This window comes from Oncorhynchus tshawytscha, linkage group LG10 (genome assembly GCF_018296145.1).
Source record: "Oncorhynchus tshawytscha isolate Ot180627B linkage group LG10, Otsh_v2.0, whole genome shotgun sequence".
NCBI classification, from domain to species: domain Eukaryota; kingdom Metazoa; phylum Chordata; class Actinopteri; order Salmoniformes; family Salmonidae; genus Oncorhynchus; species Oncorhynchus tshawytscha.
The window spans coordinates 80,191,340-80,212,148 of NC_056438.1; the positions used below are offsets into that span (position 1 = coordinate 80,191,340).

The 20,809-nt window shown below is 49.6% G+C and overlaps 1 protein-coding gene across 1 annotated transcript in view; it reads right to left on the reverse strand.

Moving 5' to 3' along the window:
• Positions 1-1,108: 1,108 nt before the first annotated feature.
• LOC112236169 (protein APCDD1) overlaps positions 1,109-20,809 on the reverse strand; it is a 30,248-nt gene continuing 10,547 nt past the window's right edge. Inside the window, exons 2-7 of the mRNA XM_042329175.1 lie at positions 16,892-17,078; positions 13,446-13,656; positions 11,828-12,001; positions 11,418-11,561; positions 2,453-2,774; positions 1,109-2,306 (exon numbers count right to left, since the gene is read on the reverse strand). Of these exons, the coding sequence (XP_042185109.1) occupies positions 1,849-2,306; positions 2,453-2,774; positions 11,418-11,561; positions 11,828-12,001; positions 13,446-13,656; positions 16,892-17,078 (1,496 nt within the window). The 3' untranslated portion in view covers positions 1,109-1,848. The remainder of the gene's footprint in view (positions 2,307-2,452; positions 2,775-11,417; positions 11,562-11,827; positions 12,002-13,445; positions 13,657-16,891; positions 17,079-20,809) is intronic.

Below are 20,809 nucleotides of genomic sequence, written 5' to 3' on the forward strand. Positions count from 1 at the left end.
ACTTCTCTAGTTCTATAGCCAAAGACTTCTCTAGCTCTATAGCCAAAGACTTCTCTAGCTCTATAGCCAAAGACTTCTCTAGCTCTATAGCCAAAGACTTCTCTAGCTCTATAGCCAAAGACTTCTCTAGCTCTATAGCCAGACTTCTCTATAGTTCTATAGCTAGACTTCTATAGTTCTATAGGCAAAAACTTCTATAGTTCTATAGCCAAAAACGTCTATAGTTCTATAGCCAAAGACTTCTATACTTCTATAGTCAGACTTCTCTAGTTCTATAGCCAAAGACTTCTCTAGCTCTATAGCCAAAGACTTCTCTAGTTCTATAGCCAGACTTCTCTAGTTCTATAGCCAAAGACTTCTCTAGTTCTATAGCCAAAGACTTCTCTAGTTCTATAGCCAAAGACTTCTCTAGTTCTATAGCCAAAGACTTCTCTAGTTCTATAGCCAGACTTCTATAGTTCTATAGCCAAAGACTTCTCTAGTTCTATAGCCAGACTTCTCTAGTTCTATAGCCAGACTTCTCTAGTTCTATAGCCAGACTTCTCTAGTTCTATAGCCAAAGACTTCTCTAGTTCTATAGCCAGACTTCTCTAGTTCTATAGCCAGACTTCTCTAGTTCTATAGCCAAAGACTTCTCTAGTTCTATAGCCAAAGACTTCTCTAGTTCTATAGCCAAAGACTTCTCTAGTTCTATAGCCAGACTTCTATAGTTCTATAGCCAGACTTCTATAGTTCTATAGCCAAAGACTTCTCTAGTTCTATAGCCAGACTTCTCTAGTTCTATAGCCAGACTTCTCTAGTTCTATAGCCAGACTTATCTAGTTCTATAGCCAGACTTCTATAGTTCTATAGCCAAAGACTTCTCTAGTTCTATAGCCAGACTTCTCTAGTTCTATAGCCAGACTTCTCTAGTTCCATAGCCAGACTTCTCTAGTTCTATAGCCAAAGACTTCTCTAGCTCTATAGCCAAAGACTTCTATAGTCAAAGACTTCTCTAGTTCTATAGCCAAAGACTTCTCTAGTTCTATAGCCAAAGACTTCTATAGTTCTATAGCCAGACTTCTATAGTTCTATAGCCAAATACTTCTATAGTTCTATAGCCAAAGACTTCTCTAGTTCTATAGCCAAAGACTTCTCTAGTTCTATAGCCAGACTTCTATAGTTCTATAGCCATACTTCTATAGTTCTATAACCAAAGACTTCTCTAGTTCTATAGCCTAGACTTCTCTAGTTCTATAGCCTAGACTTCTCTAGTTCCATAGCCAGACTTCTCTAGTTCTAGACTTCTCTAGTTCTATAGCCAAAGACTTCTCTAGTTCTATAGCCAAAGACTTCTCTAGTTCTATAGCCAAAGACTTCTCTAGTTCTAGTCTTCTCTAGTTCTAGACTTCTCTAGTTCTATAGCCAAAGACTTCTCTAGTTCTATAGCCAAATACTTCTCTAGTTCTAGTCTTCTCTAGTTCTCCATTTCCACTCTAAAGTGCAGTTATTGTGATGCAGCGGTGTCACCTCTGGTAATAACCGAGTGGAGTTCAAAGGAACAGAGGCATCAAAGGAACTACTCTGCACTCGCTCCACTCTTTCTCCACTCTTTCTCCACTCTTTCTCCACTCTCTCCACCTTGTCTTTTAAACGCTTCCATCGCTTTTAAAAGAGACAAAAAATATATTTCAAAAGTTCAAGTGCGTCAAAGGCAACTAGCATTCTCCTTTCCCTTAGGGTAGACGCCGAAGTAGAGTCAGATTAGAGTCCTCTCTCACGGTTCACAGTCCTCCACACAGTCAGTGTCTTTATGTACAAAAACCAATAGGTCTGTTCTTTAACTATGAAAAACCAGACTGTCAGTTCTTAGCTGTAACAGCGGAACAACAGTACCAGCGCGGTCAGAACCACAACATCCCTCCGGTTCTGGTTCCACGTCATTCTGGTTCCACCATTACTCAGCCTCAGGGGTTGGTCCTCGTCTTCCCCTCCCACGACCTCTGACCTCTGGCTGCTAGCTGAACACTGGACCAGGGGCATTTGGTACGAGGTTGCTCGTTTATCTGGCCGGTCGGGGCTGGTCCCGTCTGAGGGTCTCTGTCCGTTGTAGAGGAGTAGGTGTCCGTGGGCGTTCTGCTCCATCCGGAACAGCTCGTACTCTGTGTGAGGCAGGCGGATCCCCAACGCCACGCAGCCATTGGTCAGGGTGACGTCCTGTTCAACTCCGACCTCCCAGGAACCATGGGTGCCACATTCGTTACCTTTGAACACGTTGAGGAGGGACGTGATGGCCAAGTCCATGGGCATCACACGCATGTGATTCACTGGAGGGGGAAGGAGAGGGGCAGAGGACGAGATGATAAATGTAATCTGAAAAACACAGATTTGTAACCCTCCCTCTCATTCATCTCAACCACACGGCTCACAATTAAAATCTCAACAGAGTTGAAAATCAACCTTTGACCTTTACCTCTGAAGACGAACTCCGTGCCTCCCATAACTCTGCTTGAGTGCGTCCCTCGGCTGTACCTCCCTCTAGCGTAGATACTGAAGGAGGGGTGTTTGCAGATGGGGTCAGAGTAGTGGTAGTAGTGGCCCTCCCAGGTCTGGTTGTTGTCATGGAAGAGGAAGTGACGGGTCAGGAAGAGGACCTCAGGACGGACCTCACAGCGCTGGCTCACCCATTGGCCAGTCAGCCCCACTGTCATGTCCGCCCGCGGCGCCAGGATGGGAGGGTGGAACTCATCCGACCGGTAGATGATACGACAGGGGATGCAGACGGGGTCATGGTTCTGGAGAAGGACAGAAATGAATAAAAGAGTTGGAAGACTACATTTAAGGTATGAAAACATCTGACAAACTTAGATTGTAGGCTGTAACATCCCTTAAATAGGATTTGTTGAGTTTTTGTCTTGTCATTAAATGTCTCTGTAGGAACATCAAGTATGATCAATGAGCTATATTCCCTATCTATTGTATTCTCTCTATTGGACGGGATTACTAGACATGTCGAGCACATCTATTATGTACATTACTGTAATGTCAAATACCAATATAATCGTTTAAGTACTGTAATTTAACGACTCTTGCTGTACTTTGGGTTATAAAGGAAAACTTTTTTTCTTCAGAAAGAATCAATCCGTTACGGAATCCAAGCAAAGTGGCAGTGTTTTCTCAGGGTCACATTATTTACTGAAACGAACATGGATGGACGGACAGAAGGAAAAAACTACTGCAGAGAGACAGCCCAGTCCTCCAGCTGGGTTTTACTGTAGAGAGACAGCCCAGTCCTCCAGCTGGGTTTTACTGGAGAAATTCAGCCCAGTCCTCCAGCTGGGTTTTACTGCAGAGAGACAGCCCAGTCCTCCAGCTGGGTTTTACTGCAGAGAGACAGCCCAGTCCTCCAGCTGGGTTTTACTGCAGAGAGACAGCCCAGTCCTCCAGCTGGGTTTTACTGCAGAGAGACAGCCCAGTCCTCCAGCTGGGTTTTACTGCAGAGAGACAGCCCAGTCCTCCAGCAGGGTTTTACTGCAGAGAGACAGCCCAGTCCTCCAGCTGGGTTTTACTGGAGAAATACAACCCAGTCCTCCAGCTGGGTTTTACTGCAGAAATTCAGCCCAGTCCTCCAGCAGGGTTTTACTGCAGAAATTCAGCCCAGTCCTCCAGCAGGGTTTTACTGCAGAAATTCAGCCCAGTCCTCCAGCTGGTTTTACTGCAGAAATTCAGCCCAGTCTTCCGGCAGGGAATTTGTTGCATTAGGTTTCAGATTCATAAAAGGTATTGTCGAATGTATTCAAGACCCCCTATTAATCTTTATTACATGCCATGTCTAGTTCGCTTAGCCAAGTCCCTAAAGCGACACAGGATGACATTCTCTTCAGTTCTGTAATCCCTTGACCAGACAGCAGAACACATTCGATTTATGGAGCCTTATGGATTAATCCTAGAATAAATCTGTACCACGGAAGATCCTCGCTATAGCTCACTTGACATTTATAAAGGTAAGTTTCCGATTGAGCCGACATGCAAGCGTTTACCGTGAATGCAGTCTCCGCTGACACGGAAACATTGTGGTGCATAGCCGAAAAAGGGGACATCGTGTTGGGGGGTACTGGAGGACCAGGGTGTTGGGGGCTACTGGAGGACCAGGGTGTTGGGGGTACTGGAGGACCAGGGTGTTGGGGGTACTGGAGGACCAGGGTGTTGGGGGTACTGGAGGACCAGGGTGTTGGGGGTACTGGAGGACCAGGGTGTTGGGGGGTACTGGAGGACCAGGGTGTTGGGGGTACTGGAGGACCAGGGTGTTGGGGGTACTGGAGGACCAGGGTGTTGGGGGGTACTGGAGGACCAGGGTGTTGGGGGTACTGGAGGACCAGGGTGTTGGGGGTACTGGAGGACCAGGGTGTTGGGGGTACTGGAGGACCAGGGTGTTGGGGGTACTGGAGGACCAGGGGGTTGGGGGTACTGGAGGACCAGGGGTTGGGGGTACTGGAGGGGGGTTGGGGGTACTGGAGGACCAGGGTGTTGGGGGTACTGGAGGACCAGGGTGTTGGGGGTACTGGAGGACCAGGGTGTTGGGGGTACTGGAGGACCAGGGTGTTGGGGGTACTGGAGGACCAGGGTGTTGGGGGTACTGGAGGACCAGGGGGTTGGGGGTACTGGAGGACCAGGGTGTTGGGGGGTACTGGAGGACCAGGGTGTTGGGGGTACTGGAGGACCAGGGTGTTGGGGGTACTGGAGGACCAGGGTGTTGGGGGTACTGGAGGACCAGGGTGTTGGGGGTACTGGAGGACCAGGGTGTTTGGAAACACTGCTGTACACTATGGTGTTGGGGGTACTGGAGGACCAGGGGTTGGGGGTACTGGAGGACCAGGGGTTGGGGGTACTGGAGGACCAGGGGGTTGGGGGTACTGGAGGACCTGGGTGTTTGGGGGTACTGGAGGACCAGGGTGTTGGGGGTACTGGAGGACCAGGGTGTTTGGAAACACTGCTGTACACTATGGTGTTGGGGGTACTGGAGGACCAGGGGTTGGGGGTACTGGAGGACCAGGGTGTTGGGGGTACTGGAGGACCAGGGTGTTGGGGGTACTGGAGGACCAGGGTGTTTGGAAACACTGCTGTACACTATGGTGTTGGGGGTACTGGAGGACCAGGGGGTTGGGGGTACTGGAGGACCAGGGTGTTGGGGGTACTGGAGGACCAGGGTGTTGGGGGTACTGGAGGACCAGGGTGTTGGGGGGTACTGGAGGACCAGGGTGTTGGGGGTACTGGAGGACCAGGGTGTTGGGGGTACTGGAGGACCAGGGTGTTGGGGGGTACTGGAGGACCAGGGTGTTGGGGGTACTGGAGGACCAGGGTGTTGGGGGTACTGGAGGACCAGGGGGTTGGGGGTACTGGAGGACCAGGGTGTTGGGGGTACTGGAGGACCAGGGTGTTGGGGGTACTGGAGGACCTGGGTGTTTGGAAACACTGCTGTACACTATGGTGTTGGGGGTACTGGAGGACCAGGGGGTTGGGGGTACTGGAGGACCAGCGTGTTGGGGGTACTGGAGGACCTGGGTGTTTGGAAACACTGCTGTACACTATGGTGTTGGGGGTACTGGAGGACCAGGGTGTTTGGAAACACTGCTGTACACTATGGTGTTGGGGGTACTCGAGGACCAGGGTGTTGGGGGTACTGGAGGACCTGGGTGTTTGGAAACACTGCTGTACACTATGGTGTTGGAGGTACTGGAGGACCAGGGGGTTGGGGGTACTGGAGGACCAGGGTGTTGGGGGTACTGGAGGACCAGGGGTTGGGGGTACTGGAGGACCAGGGGGTTGGGGGTACTGGAGGACCTGGGGGTTGGGGGTACTGGAGGACCTGGGTGTTGGGGGTACTGGAGGACCTGGGTGTTTGGAAACACTGCTGTACACTATGGTGTTGGGGGTACTGGAGGACCAGGGTGTTGGGGGTACTGGAGGACCAGGCTGTTGGGGGTACTGGAGGACCAGGGTGTTGGGGGTACTGGAGGACCTGGGTGTTTGGAAACACTGCTGTACACTATGGTGTTGGGGGTACTGGAGGACCAGGGTGTTGGGGGGTACTGGAGGACCAGGGTGTTGGGGGTACTGGAGGACCAGGGGTTGGGGGTACTGGAGGACCTGGGTGTTTGGAAACACTGCTGTACACTATGGTGTTGGGGGTACTGGAGGACCAGGGTGTTGGGGGTACTGGAGGACCTGGGTGTTGGGGGTACTGGAGGACCAGGGGGTTGGGGGTACTGGAGGACCTGGGTGTTTGGAAACACTGCTGTACACTATGGTGTTTAATTTAGTTTAAACAATATTGAGTGCCACAACTCCACATATGGAACAAAATAAAAGCTCATACTCATAACTTTATCTGGAGAATGGGTGGAAAATACAGAAATGGGTGTAAACTGTCTGCTGCCTCGCTCTTATTGCGTCACTGAGATCCACACAATAACCGCAGACTAACAGGCTGGCAGTGACAACACTCTGGACTGTTACCAGCCCCAACTATATACCCACTGAACATTAACTGATCGGATAGTCGCCATGGCAATAATACATCCTGAAGAAGAAACCATTATGACATCACCGGATGGGCTGGCTAGCGAACTGATGACTGTGACTGGTGTTTGAAAAGAGAAAAGATTATTGGTGATTGTAAGTTAACTGGTGGTTAACTGACTGAGCTGAGGGCATGTCTAAAGCTATTTTAAGTCCAATATATTATCTGGGCTTCAGCTCAGCTGGCTAACAAAGCCTTGTGGCACATAAAAGATCCGGGGTTTCACTTCAACATACTATCATCCTCAGTGTACAAAGAGAGAAGGAAAGTCTGTATGTGTAGAGCTGGTTTACTTCCACATACTATCCACAAGCTATCGTATGTTTGTATTTATTATAGATCCCCATTAGTTCCCGTCAAGGCAGCAGCTACTCTTCCTGGGGTTTATTATGGATCCCCATTAGTTCCTGCTAAGGCAGCAGCTACTCTTCCTGGGGTTTATTATGGATCCCCATTAGTTCCTACCAAGGCAGCAGCTACTCTTCCTGGGGTTTATTATGGATCCCCATTAGTTCCTGCCAAGGCAGCAGCTACTCTTCCTGGGGTTTATTATGTTTCCCCATTAGTTCCTGCCAAGGCAGCAGCTACTCTTCCTGGGGTTTATTATGGATCCCCATTAGTTCCTGCCAAGGCAGCAGCTACTCTTCCTGGGGTTTATTATGGATCCCCATTAGTTCCTGCCAAGGCAGCAGCTACTCTTCCTGGGGTTTATTATGGATCCCCATTAGTTCCTGTCAAGGCAGCAGCTACTCTTCCTGGGGTTTATTATGGATCCCCATTAGTTCCTGCCAAGGCAGCAGCTACTCTTCCTGGGGTTTATTATGGATCCCCATTAGTTCCTGTCAAGGCAGCAGCTACTCTTCCTGGGGTTTATTATGTTTCCCCATTAGTTCCTGCCAAGGCAGCAGCTACTCTTCCTGGGGTTTATTATGGATCCCCATTAGTTCCTGTCAAGGCAGCAGCTACTCTTCCTGGGGTTTATTATGGATCCCCATTAGTTCCTGCCAAGGCAGCAGCTACTCTTCCTGGGGTTTATTATGGATCCCCATTAGTTCCTGCCAAGGCAGCAGCTACTCTTCCTGGGGTTTATTATGGATCCCCATTAGTTCCTGCCAAGGCAGCAGCTACTCTTCCTGGGGTTTATGATGGATCCCCATTAGTTCCTGCCAAGGCAGCAGCTACTCTTCCTGGGGTTTATTATGGATCCCCATTAGTTCCTGTCAAGGCAGCAGCTACTCTTCCTGGGGTTTATTATGGATCCCCATTAGTTCCTGCCAAGGCAGCAGCTACTCTTCCTGGGATCCAGCAAAATTAAGGCAGTTTATACCATTTTAAAAACATTCCAATACATTCACAGATTTCGCAACACGCTGTGTGCCCTCAGGCCCCAACTCCACCACTACCTCATATCTACAGTACTAAATCTGTGTGTGTGTGTGTATGCATGTGTCTGTGCCAATGTTTGTGTTGCTTCACAGCCCCCGCTGTTCCATAAGGTGTTTTTTTTAATCATGCTACGTACAATCCTATGTTGATTATATAGAAATCTTTCACTGACTTGTCTACTGGACTCAGCTAGCAGGTGTGGATGTTCTCTTGTGTTCTAAGGCTTTATTTCAGGTCATTTCGGGAATAGAATTCCTGAATAGCTGACCCCCAAGCTGCCTGTATTTGATTAGAGCTCATGGAAAATGCAAATGCTGCTAGTGTGCTTTGATTATGGTAGATAAGATATGCTTGGAGGGGGACAAGAGAGACACACAGAACAAGAGAGACACACAGAACAAGAGAGACACACAGAACAAGAGAGACACGCAGAACAAGAGAGACACGCAGAACAAGAGAGACACACAGAACAAGAGAGACACACAGAACAAGAGAGACACACAGAACAAGAGAGACACACAGAACAAGAGAGACACACAGAACAAGAGAGACACACAGAACAAGAGAGACACACAGAACAAGAGAGACACAGAACAAGAGAGACACACAGAACAAGAGAGACACACAGAACAAGAGAGACACGAGAACAAGAGAGACACACAGAACAAGAGAGACACACAGAACAAGAGAGACACACAGAACAAGAGAGACACACAGAACAAGAGAGACACACAGAACAAGAGAGACACACAGAACAAGAGAGACACACAGAACAAGAGAGACACACAGAACAAGAGAGACACACAGAACAAGAGAGACACACAGAACAAGAGAGACACACAGAACAAAAGAGACACACAGAACAAGAGAGACACACAGAACAAGAGAGACACACAGAACAAGAGAGACACACAGAACAAGAGAGACACACAGAACAAAAGAGACACACAGAACAAGAGAGACACACAGAACAAAAGAGACAGGGGGACAGAGAGAGATATACAGGGGTGGAAAGAGACAGACGTGTCGTAGGTATGCATGAAATCAGAGTCGGGATGTTCGGTCCAGAATCATTCATAAGGCTGCATGAAGGAAGGAATGTCGCATGTCGATCACTACCAGAGATGGAAGGTTGCACATTCCAAATGAAACTCCTTTCTCCATATAGGGCACTTCTTTTCACCAAGGCCCATAGGCTTTTGGCCAAAAGTAGTGCACTATTTAGGCAATAATGTGTAATTTGGGACGTACCCAGGTTTCATGTCCTGGGTCTTGTCATGGCTCCTCACCCTAACCACTCGTTTGTGTCCCAAATGGCACCCTATTCCCTATACAGTGCACTACTTTTGACCAGGGCCCATAGGGTGCCCAGTCGCTGTTTGCATTACCAGTCCAGTGATATGGAGCTGGGTCAGCGTGGTACAGATGTAATAGTTGTTTAGACAGGCCACTCCAGAGGATCTCGGGGTAATCTATCCGACGGAGCTGGTTTCACAGCATGACTATAAGGTTACATGGAGCAGGACAACCTCTGTTCAACTATAAACAGTTAAAATCACATCCTCATCAAGAGCACGATCAGGAATTAAAATGACTTAGGCCTTGATATGTAAAGAAGTGGAAAGCAACTGGACATGGTATCAGTATGTCATAGTATCAGTATGTTATCAGTATGTCATGTTATCAGTATGTCGTGGTATCAGTATGTCATGGTATCAGTATGTCATGGTATCAGTGTGTCATGGTATCAGTATGATATCAGTATGTCATAGTATCAGTATGGTATCAGTATGTCATAGTATCAGTATGGTATCAGTATGTCATGTTATCATTATGTCGTGGTATCAGTATGTCATGGTATCAGTATGTCATGGTATCAGTGTGTCATGGTATCAGTATGATATCAGTATGTCATAGTATCAGTATGGTATCAGTATGTCATGTTATCAGTATGTCGTGGTATCAACATGTTATGGTATCAGTATGTCATTGTATCAGTGTGTCATGGTATCAGTATGATATCAGTATGTCATAGTATCAGTATGGTATCAGTATGTCATGTTATCAGTATGTCGTGGTATCAGTATGTCGTGGTATCAGTATGTCGTGGTATCAATATGTCATGGTATCAGTATGTCATTGTATCAGTATGTCATGGTATCAGTATGTCATGGTATCAGTATGTCATGGTATCAGTATGTCATGACATCAGTATGGTATGGTATCAGTATGATATCGGTATGTCATGGTATCAGTATGGTATGGTATTAGTAAGTCATGGTATCAGTATGTCATGGTATCAGTACGTCATGGTATCAGTATGTCATGGTATCAGTATGTTATCAGTATGTCATGGTATCAGTATGTCATGGTATCAGTATGTCATGGTATCAGTATGTCATGGTATCAGTATGTCATGGTATCAGTATGTCATGGTATCAGTATGTCATGGTATCAGTATGTCATGGTATCAGTATGTCATGGTATCAGTATGTCATGGTATCAGTATGTCATGGTATCAGTATGTCATGGTATCAGTATGATATCAGTATGTCATGGTATCAGTATGTCATAGTATCAGTATGGCATCAGTATGTCATAGTATCAGTATAGTATCAGTATGTCATAGTTTCAGTATGGTATCAGTATGTCATGGTATCAGTATGTCATAGTATCAGTATGGCATCAGTATGTCATTGTATCAGTATGTCATTGTATCAGTATGTCATAGTATCAGTATAGTATCAGTATGTCATAGTATCAGTATGGTATCAGTATGTCATGGTATCAGTATAGTATCAGTATGGTATCAGTATGTCATGGTATCAGTATGTCATAGTATCAGTATGTCATCAGTATGTCATAGTATCAGTATAGTATCAGTATGTCATAGTTTCAGTATGGTATCAGTATGTCACAGACATCAGTATGTAACAGTATCAGTATGTCATGGTATCAGTATGGTATCAGTATGGTTCAGTATGTCATGGTATCAGTATGGTATCAGTATGATATCAGTATGTCATGGTATCAGTATGTCATAGTATCAGTATGGCATCAGTATGTCATTGTATCAGTATGTCATTCAATCAGTATGTCATAGTATCAGTATAGTATCAGTATGTCATAGTTTCAGTATGGTATCAGTATGTCATGGTATCAGTATGTCATGGTATCAGTATGATATCAGTATGTCATGGTATCAGTATGTCATAGTATCAGTATGGCATCAGTATGTCATAGTATCAGTATAGTATCAGTATGTCATAGTTTCAGTATGGTATCAGTATGTCATGGTATCAGTATGTCATAGTATCAGTATGTCATGGTATCAGTATGGTATCAGTATGGTATCAGTATGTCATGGTCTGGGAGGCAGTAAGTACACAGACAACACCAGAACAGTCTTCAACCTAATGTCTTAAATCTGTACAACCTTCAGCCCCACTAGCATAAGGAGCAGCACACTGACCTTGGCACTCTGTAGCGCGGCCTGGTAACTAGAGGGTCTATAGTACATCCTCTGGGCTACCTCAGTGTGGATGTCTCCCAGGAACAGCTCTTCAACCATGTGGTCCAAGTTATGATGCGGGTACTGTTTCTCCACACGCATCAGCTGCAGGAGAAGAAGAAGAATGATTCATAGACATATAATTCAAAACGTGTTTTATTCTGTGGTCCAACGTACTCTCATGTCTAACAGAAAGACACACTGCAACTCCCCCATGGTCAGTATCTAGAGGTTAAGTGCCTTGTTCAAAGGGTTACTGGTGGATATTGATGCCAGCAACCCCCTGGTTGCCAGTCCCATTGCATATTATTTTCTAGTCGGGAATGGGATTCGAACCGTCGACCCTCTGGTTACTAGTCCTCCTCACTAACCTGTAGCTCGTGTATGGAGAAGTTGATCTCTCTGGAACAGTCACAGCCCTCCTCGTTCCACAGCTCATAGCTGACGTTGGGTTCCCAGGGTGCTTTGATCCTCACGGTGCCCGGACAGCTCTGGTTTAACCTCTGGCTCAGGTCCCTGGCCACGGCCGCGCTGTGACACACCACCTGGGTAGTGGGATGAACACACACTGACTGACCAGGGCTTTAATTAACACACTGACTGACCTGGGCTTTAATTAACACACTGACTGACCAGGGCTTTAATTAACACACTGACTGACCTGGGCTTTAATTAACACACTGACTGACCAGGGCTTTAATTAACACACTGACTGACCTGGGCTTTAATTAACACACTGACTGACCAGGGCTTTAATTAACGCACTGACTGACCAGGGCTTTAATTAACACACTGACTGACCTGGGCTTTAATTAACACACTGACTGACCTGGGCTTTAATTAACACACTGACCGACCTGGGCTTTAACACACTGACTGACCAGGGCTTTAACACACTGACCGACCAGGGCTTTAACACACTGACTGACCTGGGCTTTAATTAATACACTGACTGACCTGGGTTTTAACACACTGACTGATCAGTGCTTTAACACACTGACTGACCAGGGCTTTAACACACTGACTGACCTGGGACTGACCTGGGCTTTAATTACACACTGACTGACCTGGGCTTTAACACACTGACTGACCAGGGCTTTAAGACACTGACTGACCAGGGCTTTAAGACACTGACTGAGCAGGGCTTTAATTAACACACTGACTGACCAGGGCTTTAATTAACACACTGACTGACCTGGGCTTTAATTAACACACTGACCGACCTGGGCTTTAACACACTGACTGACCAGGGCTTTAACACACTGACTGACCTGGGCTTTAATTAACACACTGACTGACCTGGGTTTTAACACACTGACTGACCAGGGCTTTAACACACTGACCGACCTGGGCTTTAACACACTGACCGACCAGGGCTTTAACACACTGACTGACCTGGGCTTTAATTAATACACTGACTGACCTGGGTTTTAACACACTGACTGATCAGTGCTTTAACACACTGACTGACCAGGGCTTTAACACACTGACCGACCAGGGCTTTAACACACTGACTGACCTGGGCTTTAATTAATACACTGACTGACCTGGGTTTTAACACACTGACTGATCAGTGCTTTAACACACTGACTGACCAGGGCTTTAACACACTGACCGACCAGGGCTTTAACACACTGACTGACCTGGGCTTTAATTAATACACTGACTGACCTGGGTTTTAACACACTGACTGATCAGTGCTTTAACACACTGACTGACCAGGGCTTTAACACACTGACTGACCAGGGCTTTAATTAACACACTGACTGACCTGGGCTTTAATTCACTGACTGACCAGGGCTTTAATTAACAGACTGACTGACCAGGGCTTTAACACACTGACTGACCAGGGCTTTAACACACTGACTGACCAGGGCTTTAAGACACTGACTGAGCAGGGCTTTAACACACTAGTAAATCCATCTAGTTGAGCAAGGAGTTTTACTGTTGTCACACACACACACACACACACTAAAACACCCCCCCTACCTGTGTGTGGTGAAGCTGGTAGTCAGCCTCTGTTCCTCCTCTGATGATCCAGGAGGCCTGTCTGAGCCTCAGCCGTCCCCGGACCACCAGGGTGTAGGTGGGGGTGGTGCAGTGGTTGTCCCTGTAGTAGAACTGATTGGCCTGGAATGTGTTGTTGGGGAAGAACTGGTACGACCGCGTCAGGAACTCTGGGCCAGGACGTACCTCACAGCTGGCAGACGGAGAAAGAGGTGGATGGGGGAGAGGAGTTAGAGAAGTGGATGGGGTGAGGACTTAGAGAGAGGTGGATGGGGAGAGGAATTAGAGAGGTGGATGGGGAGAGACCAGGGGTGGATGGGGAGAGGAATTAGAGACTGACTGGATGGGGGAGAGGACTTAGAGAGAGGTGGATGGGGAGAGGAATTAGAGAGGTGGATGGGGAGAGACCCAGGGCTTTAGAGAGACTGGATGGGGGAGGGCTTTAAGACACTGGATGGGGGAGCAGGACTTTAACACAGAAATGGATCTAGTTGAGAAGGAGTTTTACTGTTGTCACACACACATGGGGAGAGGGCTTAAAGAGAGGTGGATGGGGGTAGAGGACCTCCTCTGAGAGGAGGCCTGGATGGGGAGAGGAATTAGAGAGAGATGGATGGGGAGTGGACTTAGAGAGAGGCCTGGATGGGGAGAGGAATTAGAGAACTCTGGGCCAGAGGTGGATGGGGAGAGGAATTAGAGAGAGATGGATGGGGAGAGGACTTAGAGAGAGGTGGATGGGGAGAGGAATTAGAGAGAGATGGATGGGGAGAGACCTTAGAGAGAGGTGGATGGGGAGAGACCTTAGAGAGAGGTGGATGGGGAGAGGAATTAGAGAGAGATTGATGGGGAGAGGACTTAGAGAGATGGATGGGGAGAGGAGTTAGAGAAGTGGATGGGGAGAGGAGTTAGAGAAGTGGATGGGGAGAGGACTTAGAGAGAGGTGGATGGGGGAGAGGAGTTAGAGAGAGGTGGATGGGGAGAGGAGTTAGAGAAGTGGATGGGGAGAGGACTTAGAGAGAGGTGGATGGGGAGAGGAATTAGAGAGAAGTGGATGGGGAGAGGACTTAGAGAGAGGTGGATGGGGAGAGGACTTAGAGAGAGGTGGATGGGGAGAGGAATTAGAGAGAGATGGATGGGGAGAGGGCTTAGAGAGAGGTGGATGGGGAGAGGACTTAGAGAGAGGTGGATGGGGGAGAGGAATTAGAGAGAGATGGATGGGGAGAGGACTTAGAGAGAGGTGGATGGGGAGAGGACTTAGAGAGAGGTGGATGGGGAGAGGAATTAGAGAGAGATGGATGGGGAGAGACCTTAGAGAGAGGTGGATGGGGAGAGACCTTAGAGAGAGGTGGATGGGGAGAGGAATTAGAGAGAGATTGATGGGAGAGGACTTAGAGAGATGGATGGGGAGAGGAGTTAGAGAGAGGTGGATGGGGAGAGGAATTAGAGAGAGATTGGATGGGAGAGGACTTAGAGAGATGGATGGGGAGAGGAGTTAGAGAGGTGGATGGGGAGAGGACTTAGAGGTGGATGGGGAGAGGAGTTAGAGAGGTGGATGGGGAGAGGAGTTAGAGAGGTGGATGGGGAGAGGAGTTAGAGAGGTGGATGGGGAGAGGACTTAGAGAGAGATGGATGGGGAGAGGACTTAGAGAGAGTGGATGGGGGAGAGGACTTAGAGAGAGGTGGATGGGGAGAGGACTTAGAGAGAGTGGATGGGGGAGAGGACTTAGAGAGAGGTGGATGGGGGAGAGGACTTAGAGAGAGGTCGATGGGGGAGAGGACTTAGAGAGAGTTGGATGGGGAGAGGAATTAGAGAGAGGTGGATGGGGAGAGGACTTAGAGAGAGGTGGATGGGGAGAGGAATTAGAGAGAGGTGGATGGGGAGAGGAATTAGAGAGAGGTGGATGGGGAGAGGACTTAGAGAGAGGTGGATGGGGAGAGGGCTTTAAGAGATGGATGGGGAGAGGACTTAGAGAGAGTTGGATGGGGAGAGGACTTAGAGAGAAGTGGATGGGGAGAGGAATTAGAGAGAAGTTGAGGGGGGAGAGGAATTAGAGAGAGGTGGATGGGGAGAGGACTTAGAGAGAGGTGGATGGGGAGAGGACTTAGAGAGAGGTGGATGGGGAGAGGAATTAGAGAGAGGTGGATGGGGAGAGGACTTAGAGAGAAGTGGATGGGGAGAGGAATTAGAGAGAAGTGGATGGGGAGAGGAATTAGAGAGAGGTGGATGGGGAGAGGACTTAGAGAGAGGTGGATGGGGAGAGGACTTTAGAGAGGTGGATGGGGAGAGGACTTAGAGAGAGGTGGATGGGGAGAGGACTTAGAGAGAAGTGGATGGGGAGAGGACTTAGAGAGAGGTGGATGGGGAGAGGAATTAGAGAGAGGTGGATGGGGAGAGGACTTAGAGAGGTGGATGGGGAGAGGACTTAGAGAGAGTTGGATGGGGAGAGGAATTAGAGAGAGGTGGATGGGGAGAGGACTTAGAGAGAGGTGGATGGGGAGAGGAATTAGAGAGAGGTGGATGGGGAGAGGAATTAGAGAGAGGTGGATGGGGAGAGGACTTAGAGAGAGGTGGATGGGGAGAGGGCTTTAAGAGATGGATGGGGAGAGGACTTAGAGAGAGTTGGATGGGGAGAGGACTTAGAGAGAAGTGGATGGGGGAGAGGACTTAGAGAGAGGTGGATGGGGAGAGGACTTAGAGAGAGGTGGATGGGGAGAGGACTTAGAGAGAGGTGGATGGGGAGAGGACTTAGAGAGAGGTGGATGGGGAGAGGAATTTAAGAGATGGATGGGGAGAGGACTTAGAGAGAGGTGGATGGGGAGAGGACTTAAGAGATGGATGGGGAGAGGACTTAGAGAGAAGTGGATGGGGAGAGGACTTAGAGAGAGGTGGATGGGGAGAGGACTTAGAGAGAGGTGGATGGGGAGAGGACTTAGAGAGAGGTGGATGGGGGAGAGGACTTAGAGAGAGGTGGATGGGGAGAGGACTTAGAGAGAGGTGGATGGGGGAGAGGACTTAGAGAGAGGTGGATGGGGAGAGGACTTAGAGAGAAGTGGATGGGGAGAGGAATTAGAGAGAGGTAGATAGAGAGAGGATTTAGAGAGAGAAAGATAGAGAGGACTTAGAGAGAGATTGATGGGAGAGGAGTTAGAGAGGTGAATAGGGGAGAGGAGTTAGAGAGAGGTGAATGGGGGAGAGGACTTAGAGAGAGATGGATGGGGAGAGGAATTAGAGAGAGGTGGATGGGGAGAGGACTTAGAGAGAGGTGGACAGGGAGAGGACTTAGAGAGAGGTGGACAGGGAGAGGAGTTTGATTTCCCTAAAAACGTCAAGAACAATGTGCTTGGCTACAACGTGCCTTTGATGGAGTCCCGGCCCCAGTGTCACTCTGTTGCGATGAGGTTAGGATTGGAGCTAGTGTTAGTTTTACCTGGTAGAGACCCAGTGACCCTCTATGTTGGGGGGCATCTGGACGGTGATCCGGGCCCCGTGGTGGAGATGTTTCAACTTGTGATGACACTGGGAGTGTTTCGCAGGACGACCAAACATCTTCTCCAGGGACAGCAGGCGGTTGGAGCGGCCCTCTGAGTAGTTGTGGGACGACCCCTCACCCAAACCTAAGAGAGACAACAGTTAAAGTAATTGTCCAATGAAAATCTCACTTTTTATAGTTCATATTCAGTTAACTTACACCCAAATAATACTGTGGCCAAAGCATATATTTGAGAAGAAAGGGGAAAAAACACTTTAAAACCTCAAACTCGTATCTCAAATATACTGTTATAAAAATGCTTGCTATTTCCTCATAGAACAGGATGTCATGTTGGCTCATTGAGCTGACCAATCAGCCATTACTTGTCATTAATATTATCGATGACCGGTGTCATGGCGTTGGCCTGTGGGTAAGGTTTATGACCCCCCCATAAATACCTTTCTCCCCTCCGTCTCTCTCTTGACTCTACAGAAGGACACTTGAAGAGCCTTTGTTAAACATAGAGAGTCAGGGAAGGTGGGGGGAAAGGAACCATATTTCGGTAATCCAACCAGTGGAAAATATGCGATGGTACTTAATGAATATATGCCAGATCAGTTGGCGTCTGAGACATTATTACTAATGACAGGATGACATAAACTGTATCTTGGAAAGTCTACACATTATAGTTATCAGATTCACATGGAATTGTTGTGCAATTTAAATGTTTAAATATGGAACTATTTGTGAAAAGATTAAATGTAATTTTAGCTTCCAAATGAGAGAATTGGGTTTTCATAAGGTTAGAGCTCTGCTCAATCAGTGGCCTGCCCCTGTGAAGAGACATTGGTTATAAACTATGAAACACACCCTTCTCTCCCTCCATTATATAAGCCCTTGACGAAAATGTAACCTCCGGTTCCGAGGACGCGAGGACGACGGTCCCACGTTGAAAAGGACTAACATGTCAACTACAGAACGAAGCCAACCTCAGCGTAAGCTTTGGTTGTGAATGGTATGAACTTTGAACTCTTATTCACTACAGAAGTGATACCTCCTAGCCGTTGAGTTAGCAGCGGCAGCTGTAAACGTGGGCTAGGAAAGGACGGACGACGGATCCAGTCTAACACCCAACGACGATACTACAACGTATCCAATTTACCACCAGAGACATTCTTCCGAGGACAGGAAGATCTCTGTTGGGCAACACGGCCTTCCATCTACAACCAACCTAACCATTCTGTTGTTGGGGTACGCCCCACACCATTCTGTTGTTGGGGTACGACCCACACCATTCTGTTGTTGGGGTACGACCCACACCATTCTGTTGTTGGGGTACGACCCACACCATTCTGTTGTTGGGGTACGACCCACACCATTCTGTTGTTGGGGTACGACCCACACCATTCTGTTGTTGGGGTACGACCCACACACACACACACACACACACACACACAGGGGCCGTGTCAAGGAGATCACTTTGCACTTCACAGATCTCCTCTCTCCACCAGCGAATGTAACTCTGTCTGTCTGGTTTGCACCAGCAGCCCACCAGCAGCCCACCAGCAGTTAGAGTGGTTAGAGTGGAGGGGCGGCAGGTAGCCCAGTGGTTAGAGTGGAGGGGCGGGAGGGTAGCCTAGTGGTTAGAGTGGAGGGGCGGCAGGTAGCCTAGTGGTTAGAGTGGAGGGGCGGGAGGGTAGCCTAGTGGTTAGAGTGGAGGGGCGGGAGGGTAGCCTAGTGGTTAGAGTGGAGGGGCGGCAGGTAGCCTAGTGGTTAGAGTGGAGGGGCGGGAGGGTAGCCTAGTGGTTAGAGTGGAGGGGCGGGAGGGTAGCCTAGTGGTTAGAGGGGAGGGGCGGGAGGTAGCCTAGTGGTTAGAGGGGAGGGGCGGCAGGTAGCCTAGTGGTTAGAGTGGAGGGGCGGGAGGGTAGCCTAGTGGTTAGAGTGGAGGGGCGGGAGGGTAGCCTAGTGGTTAGAGGGGAGGGGCGGGAGGGTAGCCTAGTGGTTAGAGTGGAGGGGCGGCAGGTAGCCTAGTGGTTAGAGTGGAGGGGCGGGAGGGTAGCCTAGTGGTTAGAGGGGAGGGGCGGGAGGGTAGCCTAGTGGTTAGAGGGGAGGGGCGGCAGGTAGCCTAGTGGTTAGAGTGGAGGGGCGGGAGGGTAGCCTAGTGGTTAGAGTGGAGGGGCGGGAGGGTAGCCTAGTGGTTAGAGGGGAGGGGCGGGAGGGTAGCCTAGTGGTTAGAGGGAGGGGCGGCAGGTAGCCTAGTGGTTAGAGTGGAGGGGCGGGAGGGTAGCCTAGTGGTTAGAGGGGAGGGGCGGGAGGGTAGCCTAGTGGTTAGAGGGGAGGGGCGGCAGGTAGCCTAGTGGTTAGAGTGGAGGGGCGGGAGGTGGTAGCCTAGTGGTTAGAGGGAGGGGCGGGAGGGTAGCCTAGTGGTTAGAGGGGAGGGGCGGCAGGTAGCCTAGTGGTTAGAGGGAGGGGCGGGTTAGGTGGTGGTTAGGGGAGGGGCGGCAGGTAGCCTAGTGGTTAGAGTGGAGGGGCGGCAGGTAGCCTAGTGGTTAGAGTGGAGGGGCGGGAGGGTAGCCTGGTTAGTGGTTAGAGGGGAGGGGCGGCAGGTAGCCTAGTGGTTAGAGGGAGGGCGGGAGGGTAGCCTAGTGGTTAGAGTGGAGGGGCGGCAGGTAGCCTAGTGGTTAGAGTGGAGGGGCGGCAGGGTAGCCTAGTGGTTAGAGTGGAGGGGCGGGAGGGTAGCCTAGTGGTTAGAGTGGAGGGGCGGCAGGTAGCCTAGTGGTTAGAGTGGAGGGGCGGCAGGGTAGCCTAGTGGTTAGAGGGGAGGAGGTGGTTAGAGGGAGAGGCGGGAGGTAGCCTAGTGGTTAGAGGGAGGGGCGGCAGGGTAGCCTAGTGGTTAGAGTGGAGGGGCCTAGGGTTAGAGGGGAGAGGTGGGAGCCCTAGTGGTTAGAGGGGAGGGGCGGCAGGTAGCCTAGTGGTTAGAGGGAGGGCGGCAGGGTAGCCTAGTGGTTAGCCAGGTAGCCTGGTGGTTAGAGGGAGGGGCGGAGGGTAGCCTAGTGGTTAGAGTGGAGGGGGGGGGTTAGCCTAGTGGTTAGAGTGGAGGGGCGGCAGGGTAGCCTAGTGGTTAGAGTGGAGAGGCGGCAGGGTAGCCTAGTGGTTAGGGGCGGTAGCCTAGTGGTTAGAGTGTAGGTAGCCTAGTGGTTAGAGGGAGGGGCGGCAGGTAGCCTAGTGGTTAGAGGGAGAGGCGGGAGGGTAGCCTAGTGGTTAGAGGGAGGGTGGGAGGGGAGAGGCGGCAGGGTAGCCTAGTGGTTAGAGTGGAGGGGCGGGAGGGTAGCCTAGTGGTTAGAGGGAGGGTGGGAGGGTAGCCTAGTGGTTAGAGTGGAGGGGCGGCAGGTAGCCTAGTGGTTAGAGTGGAGAGGCGGCAGGGTAGCCTGGTGGTTAGGGAGGGGCGGCAGGGTAGCCTAGTGGTTAGAGTGGAGAGGCGGCAGGTAGCCTAGTGGTTAGAGTGGAGAGGGTGGAGGGACGGCAGAGGTAGCCTAGTGGTTAGAGTGGAGGGGCGGCAGCCTTCAGTGGTCCTGAGCGCTCTGGAGCAGGATTTCATCAAGGATCTCTGTACGGCAGCCTAGTGGTTAGAGTGGAGAGGCGGGAGGGTAGCCAAAGAGTAGTGGTTAGAGTGGAGGGCGGCAGGTAGCCTAGTGGTTAGGCCACTCTACCATAAAGGCCTGAGTGGGGCGGCAGGTTTCCTCCCACAGAGGAAATCTGGAGCTCTGTCAGTGACCATCGGGTTCTTGGTCACCTCCCTGACCAAGGCCCTTCTCCCACGATTGTTCAGTTTGGCCGGACAGCCAGCTCTAGTTAGAGTCTTGGTGGTTCCAAACT